Here is a 15,807-nt window from a genome sequence, read left to right on the forward strand (position 1 = left end):
CGTGGCCGAACAAAAACCCGAAGGATTCGGAAAAACGCCGCCGCATTTAAAAAAAAAAAAGTGTCGTGGGACTCGCACTTACCTTCACTCGGTCCGGCTTGGTGAAGATCAATGCATTCCGTGGAACTTCGGCGCAGCATCGCCACCTGGTGGACGGCGGAGGAACTGCCTTAGTGAATCCCGGCCGACACCGAATCCACCACAGAGAACGCGCCGCTGGATCGCGAACGGACCGGGTAAGTAAATCTGCCCCATTATTTTAAGCCAATTTTGTGGCAGTACAGGGAGTTGCCAGGTTACGTACAAGATAGGCTCTTTAGGTTTGTTCTTAAGCAAAAAGTCGGAATTGGTATATTTTAGAATTGTAGCTCCAGGCAATTTGTTTTTTTTGTCCCTGTGACAATTGGATTTTCCAAATTGTGTGTTGTCATGGGAACAATGATTATCAATAAAGCTTCTTTACAGACACCTTACAGCTAATCATTGCAGCCAGGGACTAAAGAGAGGTCACAGTGGGCAGAGAGGTCCGTCTGTAACTAGGGGTTGTCTGTAAGTCGGTTGTCCTTAAAGAACATATACCACCAGGATTGTAAACCAAGTACACTGACATACTGGTGTGTGGCCCCTCAGGCAGGATCTGCTCCTCTTTTAGTTTCTTATGCCCTGTTTTTTTTTTTTTTTAAAGGCTTTTAAAATTATGAAAAGGAGCCTAAGGGGCTCAGGGCACCATAGGAGTTAATGTCCTGGAGCCCCTCAGACTCATTTGCATAATTTTGCATTTTTTTAAAAAAAAACTAGGGCATAGGAAGCATAAAGAAGGGCAGATCCTACCAGAGGGGTTACACACCAGTATGTCAGTGTGCTTGGTTTACAACCCTTCATCCTGGTTGTAGATGTCCTTTAAGTCAGGGACTGCCTGTATATGTATGCTTGGGCTTTATATATTCCTTATTGCCGTATGCATATATGATTACTATAGATACATTTCCATGGCTAAATTAGTTGCAAAATCTTAAAGCACTGCGAATAGTGTCCATAATTATGCATAATATGTCACACTTTTTTTTGTATAGTTTGGTGGCATAATAAGTCAGCATTACCTTTGTATAAGGATATTATTTGCTATAATCATGTTTCATCCGTATATCTGTTTTATTGAACGCCTATGCTCTTTTCTAGCCATAGCAGTTTACTTGGATATACGGATTTAGGTTTTAGACCTGCATGATAATGACAATTATGGAAGCTGATCTGATAAGGAAGCTATTGCTGCATCTGTGAGGACCATAATGAGGGACTAAATATGTGAACTGTGTATATACAATATTTATTCACGTTTAAGTACATTGAGGATTTGATGATGTCTCCGATTCACAACTGGACGGGAGATAATATAGAGAATATGACAATGATGTGTCGTTACTAGGGGAGATTCTGCAGACTCGCAATTAACCTCTGATGCCTTGCGGGGGTGCAGCTTATTAGGAAAGCGTCACATGAGAGAGCGCAATCTTTCAGTAACACATTCTGTCTATACACCCGGGAGAAGACATGGAAAATATTTACACTGTGAAATTTAACCTGATGGTGCATTTATTTTATTATTCTGTCATGTCTATTGTTGTTGTGAGAAAAGAGATTGAATTTGCTCAGAATTGCTTTCCAGATGAAATGACTCCTTAAATTGATCTTTAAACAATTTCCTAGGATACAAAAGCCGCCCACATGTCTGTGCACTCGAGGGAATATCTGATGTATGTGGGGTTTTTTTTCTTATAGCTAAGATAGTCTAATAAGTAAATGACTATAGGTTGTGCCCTTACCTATCATATTGACTTTTGGTGTAAAATGAGGTGGTTACTTGCAATTGTCAGGCTGTTTCTAGTGTCTACACACTTACCTAGTCACTGTATATAGTGTATGTACCAGGTAAGTTTGTGAACTGTATGTACGATTGGAATTCAATGCCCCGTTGCGTCTACTTTTGTCTATGTAAGTCTTTGATGAAACAACAAACATTGAAAATGCTCATTAAATATGACTTCCTCCTTTCCTTTGGTCCTGTTAAGCCTCATAGCAATTACAGTAGAGGAATATATATGTCTTGGGTAGAAAAGGGAAGTCATTGCTCAGCTATGCCCCTACCTCATCATTATCCATTCACAGTGTGCCAAACAACTGGCTGGAGCAGTAGCCGGGATTATGTGCCAAGTCTGCAGTTGGAGAAAAATATTAAGCCAGACCCTCTATGCTAGGCCCCACCTCTTAGCCAACCCCTAGTGAAAGATGGAGCAGATCATAAGAGATTAACCCCCAATCCAGGATTTCTATTGAATAGTTTTGGATTATGCAGAAAATGCTGCAGTCTTTTTGTTCACCGGGGGTCTCTGTGTAACTGGGATCTGTATCATTTTTGTAAAGGAGCTGGATGAACTCTGCTGCATGGACAGCTGAATTTGTTGCAGGCTCCTGGGTGTCAGGAATAATCCTCTGGACACTAAGCTGGACCTCCAACCTGTCTCCTGACTGGTAGTAAGAAAGACTTGAGAGCACATTTTAAAAGTTAAGAGCAACTAACCAGACTAACTTGTTCCTGTCTCCTTTGAGGATAGCATAGAAAGACAAAAGACCCAGAACTACAGACAGGACTTACATTTATAGCCTTGGTCTGTGGATATAGTTCTGGGAAAACCAGCCAATGACAAACATGCAATTCTGCAAATGTAACAAGTTTTGCAGACTTAATGTCAATTCAAAGTAGTTTAACCCTTACAGAGTACATGATAGTAAACATGCATACACAAGGAATACTAATGATTTCCGCCACTTAGTTTTAGTTTCAAGTACAGCAGTGGCATATAATTGGATGGGATAGCAATAAAACGGCAATGCAGCTTGAGATGATGATGAGTGTGGCCCAGTAGAATTAATACCTGAGTTGCTGGGACCAGTGGGATGGTCAGTCCCAACTGGGACCACTCAGCATGAACACCAAGTAGATTTAGTAAAAGCCCAACTTTTATGTAATTTAAAAAAAAAATCCTTCTACTTACCTATGTCCGGAGCTCTTGGTGGCTGTGCAGTCATTCAGTAAAGGTGGCCTAGTGCAACCTGGCTTCACTTTGCCTGTGTCGAACTTTTGGCGCATGTGTAATGAAGTCAACGTGTACTACGGCGGCTTCACTGAAACATTGCACAGACATTGAGAGCATCAGAAATGAGTCCGATGTGGCTTAAATATAAACATTGGGACTTATTTACTAAGGGTCGCAGATCGCACTTTTGTCGGACTGTTCGCCTTTTTCGGGGATTGCACGGCTTGGACAGGTATTTATCAAGTGTCTGCGCTGGGACTGTGACGCGCGCGATCAGATTGTGCTGCAGTAGCGCTGGCTTACATGCAACGCAATTTGGAGGGCCTTTGGACGATCCAACTGATTCGGACTGAGCGCGAGATTTCAAATTGTGTCACAAACCCAAGCACTTACATGCACCAGGAAGAAGAAGGTGAACTCTGTCGGACCTGAGCGGGGAAGCGACACATGCAGGATATCGGGTGCGTGATCTTAGTGAATTGCGGCACAATGCATTCTCCTCGGACAATGCACTTTTGGTGAACTCCAGCGGATGGCTAAGTAAATGTACCCCATTGTTTTTTATGGCGGCAAAGGGTGATTTAAGGACACTAAATCACAAGTTCTTTAGTGTCCAAAATTTCCCTGACAGGTTCCCTTTAATATGGCTAGAAAGAGGCTGCATCCAGCAATGATCCTAGCAGTCTCCATTCCCAGCTGACAAGTGGACATAGTAGTTGTCTTACTCCTAAATATCCAAGGATACCATTTACTTACCCTGAACCCTTTAACTCCATTGTCTGTGTTTTTACATGACGGTTACAAAGGCTGTAATATTACAGATTCTCCCACTTATACACGGAGCGCGCCGCGGCCAGGAAAATTCCATCTGGATAAATTGCTTGTCTGTAGAAATGTCAGTCGCCTGAATGTTTTTTTTTTTTACTCCTTTTATTGAGGCCGACATGTAGCAACTAAATTGCCTGTCAAAAAGAACAGACAGCAAGCTGTGAGATAGCCAATCAATGCTACATTCCAGCAGCTTAATTCAGACAACAGGGAAGGAAGCCAGCGGGAACAGGACATAAATAAATACCGCGGGCTGATTAATTGGGTTTTCTATCTCTGGATCATTCAAGCCACATGGACAAAATCAAAGATTTTACTTCAGACCTGCTGATGGAATAAGTTAACCATAAGTACCGTTATCCAGTGTTTAATCAATTAAGGTGTCAGTTGTGGATGCAGATAAGCGTTACAACAAGGGCAGGGCATTATCACATCCACAGGTTTCGTTGCTTTTACTTGCATGGCAGCTGTTTAAGGGCATCTACCACAAGGATGAAGGACTGCATGCAAATGAGCCTGAGGGGCTCCAGGCTCCATAGGTGTTAATGGTGCCTGGAGCCCATCAGTCTCATTTGCATAAAGTCTTTCATCCTGGTAGTAGATGTCCTTTAATTTAATTAGAGCGTATAAACAGTGATTTATTCCGACCCCTGGTTAAACTGCGCTTAGATTTCTAGGATATAGGATTTATATGACTTTGGCTACTTTTCATTGTGAAAACATCGGCAGTTCTGGATCCATTGCACATGGACACCTACAAGCTCTATAATGGAGTTTGTCATTTTACCAGGCAATAGTGTAATATGCTCATGTGCACCTTCCGTATTTCTATTGCAGCGAGCTCAGCTCCTCCTCCTCTATAACATGCTGCCTGCAGATAGGACACTATGTGCAATCTGCTCATCTCCTCCTGCTCTATAACATGCTGCTAGCAGATAGGACACAATGTCCAATCTGCTTCTCAGCTCCTCCTGCTCTATAACATGCTGTCTGCAGATAGGACACTATGTACAATCTTCTCAGCTTTCCCTGCTCTATAACATGCTGATTGCAGATAGGACACTATGTACAATCTTCTCAGCTCCTCCTGCTCTATAACATGTTGCCTGCAGATAGGACAGTATGTACAATATTCTCAGCTACTCCTGCTCTATAACAAGCTGCCTGTAGATAGGACCCTATGTACAATCTGTTCAGCCCCTCCTGCTCTATAACATGCTGCCTGCAGATAGGACCCTATATACAATCTGTTCAGCCCCTCCTGCTCTATAACATGCTGCCTGCAGATAGGACCCTATGTACAATCTGTTCAGATCCTCCTGCTCTATAACATGCTGCCTGCAGATAGGACCCTATGTACAATCTGTTCAGATCCTCCTGCTCAATAACATGTTGCCTGCAGATAGGACACTATGCACAGAGGGGGGCATTTATAAAAAGTGTTGTTATCCCGCTAATTTGTATTCCCAGTAGCAGCTGGTAATGAGGTAATTTTGTGGTGCTTAGCAGATAATGGGGCTTTATGTGTGAAGAACACATTGCAGATGTTTCCATACATCTGCAATGTGTTCTTCACACATAATGTTCTTCACACATACTATTGTGAAGAACATAGTTCTGCACGCCTGTCTTCCGATAAGTTAGCAGATGTACGGAACTTCTGCAATGTGTTCTTCACTGTGTTCTTTCAATGTGTTCTTCACTTAAATGATCCTGTGTTCACTGGTTTAATTATATTCTTCACTGTTCTTCACTGTGTTTCGTTAACTAAATGCTCGATCTCAAGCCGGCGACATACTCGTCCGAGCAACAAGCCGTTTCGAGTATTCTAATAATTAAACGAGCATCAAGCTCAGACAATTATACTCGCTCATCTCTATTGCCGATCACTAATAAATTGGTCGGAAAGGAGAAGAGGCGGTGTGAGCGCCACAAAAGAGGGGAAAACCCCATAGTAAATGCAGTATGCTTAGCTGATGCCTGCACTATACCAAGCTGTCTGCAGATAGGACTGCTCTATAACATCCTACACATAGAAGACTCTACAATCTGCTCACTTCCTCCTGCTCTATAATGTACTGCCTGTAGATAGGACACTAAGTACAATCTGCTCACTTCCTCCTGCTCTATAATGTACTGCCTGTAGATAGGGCACTATGTACAATCTTATTCGCTTTTCAACATGACTCAATCCCATGTGTTTATTTTTCAGTACACGTAATATCGATGCAAGTTACAGTGATAGTTATCCTGATCCTTTTGCTAAAGTTCCACGGGGGAGATTTTAGCATTAAGCAAACAATTATAATTAAATAATGTCCAGGACCTGCAAATGTGATCCATATTTAATCTAATGACATTTGTCAGGTTTTTGACAATGATAATGACATTTTAATAAAAGAAAGCTGTGACTCTGGCACACTGTCACTTCTGCCTGTAACATTATACTGACACCCTGCTGCTAATGTCATTGCAGACAATTATCTCCTCTTTTTGGAAAGAAGTTTTGTTTTGTGGTGGTAAAAGTTAAGGTTATGTATTTGCAACATAATACTGGATAAAAACAGGGATGAGATCAGGGTCCGATCAAGGTTGGTGGGGGCCCCTGGATACAAAATCTGGTGGAGGCCCTCACAAATTGTAGCCCAGGCAGGGTACACATATAACATGTATGTATAAGACAGGGTGCCCCTTTTACATTTATCAATCGACACTGTGCCCTTTTACTGTCTATGGGCACATAGACCGACGCTTCTACAAGGAACAGATTCTGGTCCAGTGCCAGGTATTGGCTGCAGCCAAGTAACCACCCCTTTGATAGACCCTCCCTTTGATAGCCTCCTAACGGGGCTGAGTTGAGGTATGACTAATTGGCAGAGTGGCCATTGGGTGAATCCGGGAGGTCTCTTCACTCAGGTGGCGACGTGCACCATCCTCAGCGTCACTACATGATGCGTACACATCAGTAAGCCATCTATCTGAGCAATGCACAGCTTGTGCACCGCCGCATTCAGACATTGCTGCTGGTGGGGGCCCCCCTTAAGAGTAAATTGGCAGTGGCCCCAAGGCACACGGCCAAGGAATCCTCCCTATAATCCTGAGGTTATAAAAATAATAATTACACAACAGTATATGTTGTAATAGTAATATAAGCTTCCAAATAGTGGCAAATAAATGACAAATGGCACACGGTGTGTTAAAGGAGTGTTCCCATTTAGCAAATTAATGTTATTGTTTGTATTATAAAAAAATATACACTTTTCGAATATACTTTCTTTATCAATTCCTCACAGATTTCTAGATCTCTGCTTGCTATCCCTCTATAGACAGCTTCTATATTTACTACAAGTGGATAGAAATCTGACCATGGTCACACAGGTGCACAGCTCGTTAGTATCACAGAGTAATCAGAGCCGTGTGATATAACGAGCCGTGCATCTGTGTGATCAGAGTCAGATTTCTATCCACTTGTAGTAAACATAGAAGCTTCCTATAGCAGGACAGCAAGCAGAGATCTAGAAATCTGTGAGGAGTTGATACAGAAAGTATATTGGAAAATTGTATAACTTTTTATAATACAAAGAATAACATTCATTTGCTGAACTGGGAACACCCCTTTAATGTTTTAATGTAAAAAAAAAACATTAAGTTATGTTGTACTTATAAACAGTCCATATGTCAACCTTGCCTCCTTCTTGGTTGACAGATTTCTCCCTATTTCTATGTAGGGAGAAAGCTGTCAAGCTACTCAACTTTTTCCGCTTCCTGTATTATGTTTGTTTCGAAACAATGTAGCACTTCTTAGTAAAACAGAACTGTTTGTAACTAGGATTCGCCAGCGCTTTAGGCAGCACAGATCTCCTGAATGGTTTCCTTTCACTAATATTTGGCAAAAGGTTACAATTGATGAGGTGCAGGGGGACACATTGGTTTCAGTAATCATATCAAATGTATTGAGGGTATAACTAGATATTCCCACATCATATAACTTTATATGTCATTTGCCCTATCAATATCCTTGGTTCAACCAAGTCTACAAATCTTGCTGTTTTTACTCTGGCAATGAAGTCTTGTAATAGACACTGACAAGTTCTGTCGGGGTTTTCATTGCAGAAATAGCCTCATTTACAAACATCACCTCAATCACAGACAAAACAGACAGGTTCACAATAGGGAATAACTAGTAATGTACTAGTAATATTTTGTATCTATTAGCCATTGACCTGATTTTTCTCTTTTTATCCATTTATTATTGTACCACATTCGCCAATTTTCTATTAAAAGCCCCGTCTTCTCTCCTCACATTTTTGTGAATTTTGCTACTTGGGTACATTTTGCTCTAGTGAATACTTGTATTCCCCCCAAAAAAAATATTCAGCAATATTTGTTTCTTCTAACGTCTATTGTTCTGTCTATTATTCCTATATAAATAAATTGACAACTGGGTTCTACTAGTTGGGGGCTGTCCCTGAACACTTACAAAATCCAATCAGTGATATTGGGGTGGGACTCAACCAACTTGGTAACACCTAGTGAAATTCAGTCTAAGGATGTCTACATAAATATTTAGAACACATGTGAATACTTCTAAATTCCAAATGAATTTCCTTTCATACATGAATCTGTTGTGCAAATGATATCCGGTAAGAGGCTGCACTTGTGTCCAAATTCTCAAAGGCCGTAACTAGTGTTGAGCAGATCTGCTCAAGCCCCCCCCCCCTCCCCCACCTACATGCACCGTTAACACCACCATCGATCACTGGCCTTAACTCTTTAAATGCTGCAAGCAAAGTCACTGAATACACATAGTGTGTTCAAATAGTAAAGCACTCACGGTGTGCACCACCTAGTAGAATGTATATATTTGCTTCCCTAGGAGCTATTCTACAATATATGTGGCTGGGGCAACAGCTTGGCAACGAAATTTATGCCACGCTTGTTACTTTAGCACTACTATACATAAAAAATGAGAACGGACTCAAGATTTTAATAAATAAATAATAGTTAATTTTTATTACACTCACTTTTTCTTTCTCCTAAAAATCCCCCTCCCTTTTTCCTTTCTGTGAAGCAAAGTCACTGGCAATGGCAAGTCACCTGTGGCCATGTGCGCCAACACTCACCTGCCAGTGACACAGGGCACCACCGTTTTAGGGAAGATCGTCACTCTCTCAATGTAAATGACTACCCTCCTTAAAATCGAGGCGTGTGTGACCTCAGGTGATTTAGATGCCAGTGTTGACTTTGCCAGCAGCATTTTAACAGTGAAACCAAAAATCGGTGCTGGTGTTACTGTTTGGGATCCCAATTCTGTACCTGAATCCTGACCCGGACAGCTCTACAGGTCCGCTCATCACTAGCTGTGATACAAGTAACATAATCGGTTGAGGTTGATTTGAAGGAGATGTTTATACTGATTTTGTCTAATTACTTTTATAGGCAAAGACCAGCCTTGGGTGAATGTCTGGCGGCACTGGCTGGGGCCATTCCTGTAGCTTTTCTTGAGCCATCGCTAAACCACAACAACCCTCTCTCAGTATTTAACACTAAATCACCCAGAGAAAGAGCCAGTAAGTAAAAAAAAATTATATATATATATTGCAGATAACAGCATTGTCTGGGAGTTTGATATTTATTGTTATTTCTGGATTGCAGTTCTAGGTATGCCAGACACGGTGGAAGAGATGTGCCCGGAAATGCCTCATTTGGAAGGTTTGATGAAAGAAATTAATGATCTGGCTGAGTCTGGCGCCAGATATACGGAGATGCCACATGTTATCGAAGTTGTGCTGCCAATGTTATGTAACTATCTTTCATACTGGTGGGAGAGAGGTACAGAAAATGTACCAGAAAACGCCAGGCCCTGCTGTACTCAAGTGACTTCCGAACATCTAAGTGTCATCTTGGGAAACATCTTGAAAATAATTAACAATAATCTGGGAATAGATGAAGCGTCCTGGATGAAGAGAATCGCAGGTAATCCTACATGTGATCATCTCTACAATCTAGTCCCTCAGCAGTCTACATCTTATATCACAGGCCAGACACTTAGTTTGAAGATCTTTCTCACAAAGTATTCGAGGAATTATGTGCAAATCCACTTGACATTTATCCAACCACATTGAGCCCTGCTGCCTAAAAAGCATTAGACATAAGTTTATTCTCTTCTGCCAGGTCTCAGTGTCCCGTTATTGATCTATATACACCACACTGGCTGCCTGCATTATACTTGAGCGCAGGATTATAAGATTATGACGTGTTCACTTGGCTCGGAGACCAGATCATTTTGTCTTATTTTGTTATCACTCTTTTTACATTTTTATCCAAGGATGACAAGTTTAAACATATTGCAGTTTACAAATTGAAATAATGAAGTACTGTACACTGTCAAGCCCTGTTCACACCAGTGTCAGGATTTTCTGTTAAAGGGGTTCGCCACTTTAGAGCAAACTTTACCAAGGCTCTGAAAGGGCTACCCATATAATACTTACCCTGTTAAAGTTTGCATTTGCACCCTTAACCACTGATATTGGAGTTTTTATAATGGAGGATTACATACATGCATGGCCTCCTCCATCTTCTGGACGCCAGCAGGACATGGGACGTCACAGGAAGTCCTGAGTCCTCCTGACCGGGGGGGGGGGGGGGGGGGTCACATGACCTAGAGCTCCCAGGAGGCTTAGACTCTGTGGGGATATGTAGACTTCCTGCACCTATTTTTATTCTCCACTGTGCTGAGGAGGAGATTATCCTAATTCATAAGCAGTCAAGTGACCACATAGGAGCAGAATCTCTGGCAAAATCAGTGTAAAACCAGTAAAAGTTGCTGACTGAATTTTTCTGTTTTTTTATTATAATTTTTCTGTTATATTTCTAAACATCTCTATGCAACACCCTGTTACCAGCTGTCCCTGTTATGTTTAGTCTAAATAAAAGGTACTTTCTAAAGGCTAAATAGGTCTTTCCCTTTAGCCATGATTCCTGACCAAGGTCAAAACACCGGTATGTCAGTGTGCTTGGTTTACAATCCTTCATCCTTTAAGTCTTATTACTGTCCAAGTCCTATACTAATGCTATCAGTTTTTGGAGTCCCAGTGCCATCCGAGTTGTGTCAGTTTTTCACAGCTGTGAGCTACTACCTTGAAACATGTCTGTGAAAACTGACCACACTAAGATGGCTTCCAAGAACCAACAGTTTTTCAATGGTTCAATGCCTTTGATGGGTGCGTTCCACGCATAAGCATTTTGTTCTGAGCAGCAGACTAGTTAATATGTGCACAGCACAATATCCTATCAACTAGTCTATGTTCTGTTGGAGAACTGTCTGATATAGACCAGGACAGCACTCACAAGTGAAAAATAATTTGTGAGCAAAGGACCTCATGGTGGCTTAAAGGGAACCAGTCAGCAGAAATGAACCTAAAAAAACCACTACCAGTATGTTGTCATGCAGCTGACACCCATTCCAGATCATGTTTCTTTCATGGTCCAGTGTGGTGGCTTCATCCGGGATATGTACTTTTAAGTGAAATATAAATTGGTTGTATAAAGGCAAGGAGGCTTAGCACTGAGGTCAAGCTCTCTCTTCCACCCTCTTCACTGTAAATGATGTTCCTGCATCTAGAAACATCACTTACCCGATCTGATGCATGATGTCAATCACAGAGGAGAAGGAATTCAGAGCTCCCCACCTAGACATCCACCTTGACTTTATACAACCAATTCACATCTCACTTCAATGTTGGTTTTCTGGATGATATCATCACACCGGGCCACAAAAAAACAAAACTAGAAGGTGTCCCACTGTGTGACAATATTTTGGTAGTGGTTTATTAGGCCAATTGCTAATGACAGGTTCCCTTTAACATCTGTAAAATTTAACACTGTGAATCAAGTCATAACATGGAAATATTGATTCCGATTGTCTTCAAAATCCACAGAAATTATGTGGCAACTTTGCATCAAAATCTGCATGTCAGACGCATGGATTTTATAAAAAGAAGAGTAGTTAGTGCTAATTTTTGTATACTGTATGTGAAGAAATCGTAGTATACGTGAGCCTGCTACCAGGGAGTTGTAGATCCTGTTATGAGGTAACTCCTACGTTTTTAGAAGAAGAAGTGTATAGAGTTAGTTTTTGGTAAACGTACATTTTTTTTACATCTTGTGGCAGATGTTATTGTTTCTCGGTAAGTCAGACGTACATTAAAGATGTGGAGGGTGAATCTTGCTGACTTTGCAGAACAAGATACACATCTCTGCCGACATTGATGTGGATGTGCTGCTTAAAGCCTCTCACTTTTGTTTCACGTTGTTAAACTAGTACTTGATGTTTCCTTGCAGTTTATGCTCAGCCAATTATCAGTAAGGCTCAGCCCGACCTCCTGAAGAGCCATTTCATCCCCACCCTGGAGAAACTGAAGAAGAAAGCAATAAAGATCGTCCAAGAGGAGGAGCAGTTGAAAGCAGACAGCAAGGCTGACACACAGGAAGCGGAGTTACTTATTCTGGATGAGTTTGCTGTTTTATGCAGAGATCTCTATGCCTTTTACCCAATGTTGATCCGATATGTAGATAACAACAGGTGAAAAGACATTCTTACACACTCACTGTTTTAACACGTCAATTATTTGCATCATGTGAAATTTTTATATTTTGACATTTTTTTTACCATCTAGATCCAATTGGCTGAAAAAACCAGATGCAGATTCGGATGAGCTGTTCAGGATGGTGGCTGAAGTGTTCATCCTCTGGTGCAAGTCACATGTAAGGAATAGCTATCACTTTGTGGATGTGTTTATTCCACATGGGGCTTAATATTATCTTTTTCTTTTGTTCTGTCCTAAAACGAATTGAGCATTTCGAGTAAGTTCAAATATTATATGAGAAAATTGCATTATGAGAAGTTTTCTAATATTATATTATGAATTTCAATTGTAGGAATTTCAAGATCAAAATTGGGGGATTTAATATTTTATGGGTTTGCTATTGGAAGACAACTAAGCAAAGTTGTTAGTTTTTCCTAAATTAAATTACTGTCCAGGAAAGGTAGACAAAATTACCAAAAATGCTAACAAAATCAGCCCATCTTGATATTAACCCACTAGCCCCTGTGAAGCGTGTGCCTAATATATTAGGAGGCACAGGCCTCATCATATATTCAGCACATGGCTCTGTACAATTGTTGTAGTTGCTTGCTTTCTGCCAGAAAACTATCATGAGAGATTGTAAATCTGTAGAAGCCATCCTTTTCTCTCCCTCACCATACCCCCCTTTGTGAGAAGTGTCATTGGTGGGGCGAAAAACTCCAAAAAGGACTACATAAACTGATATAAGCTCAGTTATATTCCCTATCAGGGGCGTAACTTGAGTGGGTGCAGAGGTTGCGAACGCACCCGGGCCCAAGAGGTTTAGGGGGCCCTTATGGTGTTCCTTTCCCATATGAGAAGACTATTACTATACACCATACATTATAGTCGGGGGGCCTGGCACAGACTTTGCACTGGGGCCCATCAGTTTCTAGTTACGCTACTGTTCCCTATAAAGGAGTTGCCCTAAGATACAATCTTATACCTTATCCTCAGGGTAGGGGATGTCTTCAGACTACACCGATCACAGAAAAAAGGGGGTCTTGTTCCCTGTAATCAATGAAGGAGCAGGTCATGCTCTGCCGCTCTATTCACTATGGAACTCCCGGAAGGCTGCTATGTCTGGTGCTACCATAAATAGTGACTGGAGTAGGAAAAGTTGCATGGTTTATTTGTTGCTCCATTTGTTTTGGGAAATACAGGACCCCCCTTTCCTTGATTGGTTATGATCTGCAATGATCAGCATATTATCCCTTATTTACAACAGATACATTAAATCAAATGTTCATAATTAATAGCTAAACTATGAAGGACGCAGATACATCGAGCTCCGCTGACTACTACCATTCATCAGGTTTCTATCGTGTGACCAGAGGTGCCTAATGTAATCTTCCACACCAATATAAAAATATCCTTAGTTGTTATAGTTGTGTGCACGTTAGTTGTTTGAGTTCTTTAGACACTATTTTGTCTTTTTTTGTCTCCTCTGGTTTAGAACTTTAAGAGAGAAGAACAGAATTTTGTGATTCAGAATGAAATCAACAATCTGGCATTTCTAACTGGAAACAACAAGAGTAAGATGTCAAAAGTAAGTCTATTAACAATAAACTGCAGACATTTAAATGGCAAACGGATTTGGTCAGGTATCTGCTGGGTTTTTTGAGCGTAATAACAAATCTGTGCTGTACTCGGCTATGCAGTGCCTTAGTTATATCGGGGGGAGAAGCCATGAGTAGATCTGGGCTGAGGTCCCTGGAGATGTCTAACAACCTCTCTACAACTTATAGAACAGACATGCTATACATGATGTAAGAAGATGTATTATTTTATTATTGTGGGTTGTGTTATAGGCAGAACCACACTTAACCTTACTAATAATGTATTGGGATAGTAGGTTCAGTAACCCAGTCTAAGGGTCAAAGGAAGAAATATTCGCCATGGTGTAAGCTTTGATCATTTCAATATGCACAGCAGGCTAGCTGACAAAAATATAGCGATATTACTAATGTACGTTTATTTTTAATCTATGCAAAAAAAAAATTGATTATGTAAAACTTGCATTTTTCTGTACACACACATCAAAACATACATGAAAGATGTTATCCCACCCCCGGGTTTACAGTATAACAGTGTTGTGGTGTGATGTATTCTTAACTTGTGTTATAACATTCACTTTAAAAGCTCCCCAGTCTGGTAAGTATGGGATATAATAATCCAATTATTTTCTCTGCAAGAACGTTTTGCTTTGGCATCTGACTAAGAGATAACAGGGCTGAGATATGATGTTCAGCCTTAATTGGATGTTTCGTTACCGAGACGGGTACAATGTCTTGTTTAGATCCTCATTTGAATCTACTTTGTTTACTGCCTTATCATCTCACAAATAATTAAGGAATATGTGCTTCATTTCTCCATTTGTTTTACTTACTTGTCTCCTACATTTTTCTTTCACACAGCCCATACAAGTAAAGGTACAGCATGCATGACCTGTCTATGTATTAGCTAGCCTGGCTCCATCCATCCATACTGTATGTTCCCATAAGTCTAGCAGTGGCGTCACCAAGGGCGGTCATGGTTCACGTCATGGAGAGGACCTAGGTTAGGATCATGCTCAAATATTTAGGGAAAGGGTTTTTATTTATATTTAACATTTTTAGCTCATTTTAGAGTACAATCGTGAAGCTAAGACAATCCATGGGAATTATGTATAATATAAGATTATACGTCCAGTTGACAAAATTAAGCCGGAATTTACAGATTACTTGGTGTGTCTGTAATTTAGGTTTAGATATGACATAGGATGTGAATAGACATAGAATATATATGAAGCTTTCCTGCCATCAGATGGTGCACGCATAGGAACGTAAACTTGTATGTATATAGTAATATATGTTGTACAGACAAGGCTTTCATCTACCTATTCAGTTTAATGTTACCTTGTCTTAATCAGCTTTAGGAGTCTAAAGTAGATTTAACCATGCAAAGCTATAGAGTGTTATAGGTAGCAGACCTGGAGAGCTGTGTAAATAAACCTTTGTGTGTGATAGTAGCCGTAGAACTGTGAAAAAATATATTCCAGGATTGTAGCTGGACTTGCAGCATTAGGGGAGTATTTACACGCTGCTGTGCTTTTTGATCGCTGATTTCCAACTTCTCCCCAGCTCCTCTCCTCTGCTGTAACACCTAACCAGAATCCTGCTTCAGCTTTGATTTACAGCAAAGGGTAGGAGCTCTTATATTACACACTAGTGCACCAAGTCCAGCTACAATCCTGGAATATAAAACCACTTTTCAAT

The 15,807-nt window shown here is 40.8% G+C and overlaps 1 protein-coding gene across 15 annotated transcripts in view; it reads left to right on the forward strand.

Moving 5' to 3' along the window:
- Positions 1-15,807, forward strand: part of RYR3 (ryanodine receptor 3) — a 434,191-nt gene that overhangs the window by 320,353 nt on the left and 98,031 nt on the right. For 8 of the 15 annotated variants that reach the window (XM_072115452.1, XM_072115453.1, XM_072115459.1 and 5 more), the window contains 6 exons: positions 9,363-9,493; positions 9,579-9,899; positions 12,267-12,507; positions 12,602-12,689; positions 14,007-14,099; positions 14,968-14,982. In XM_072115452.1, coding sequence (XP_071971553.1) covers positions 9,363-9,493; positions 9,579-9,899; positions 12,267-12,507; positions 12,602-12,689; positions 14,007-14,099; positions 14,968-14,982 — 889 coding nt within the window. The remainder of the gene's footprint in view (positions 1-9,362; positions 9,494-9,578; positions 9,900-12,266; positions 12,508-12,601; positions 12,690-14,006; positions 14,100-14,967; positions 14,983-15,807) is intronic. The other 7 variants (XM_072115457.1, XM_072115458.1, XM_072115461.1 and 4 more) reach the window with 1 other exon arrangement.

The sequence above is a fragment of the Engystomops pustulosus genome, chromosome 7 (genome assembly GCF_040894005.1).
Source record: "Engystomops pustulosus chromosome 7, aEngPut4.maternal, whole genome shotgun sequence".
NCBI classification, from domain to species: Eukaryota; Metazoa; Chordata; class Amphibia; order Anura; family Leptodactylidae; genus Engystomops; species Engystomops pustulosus.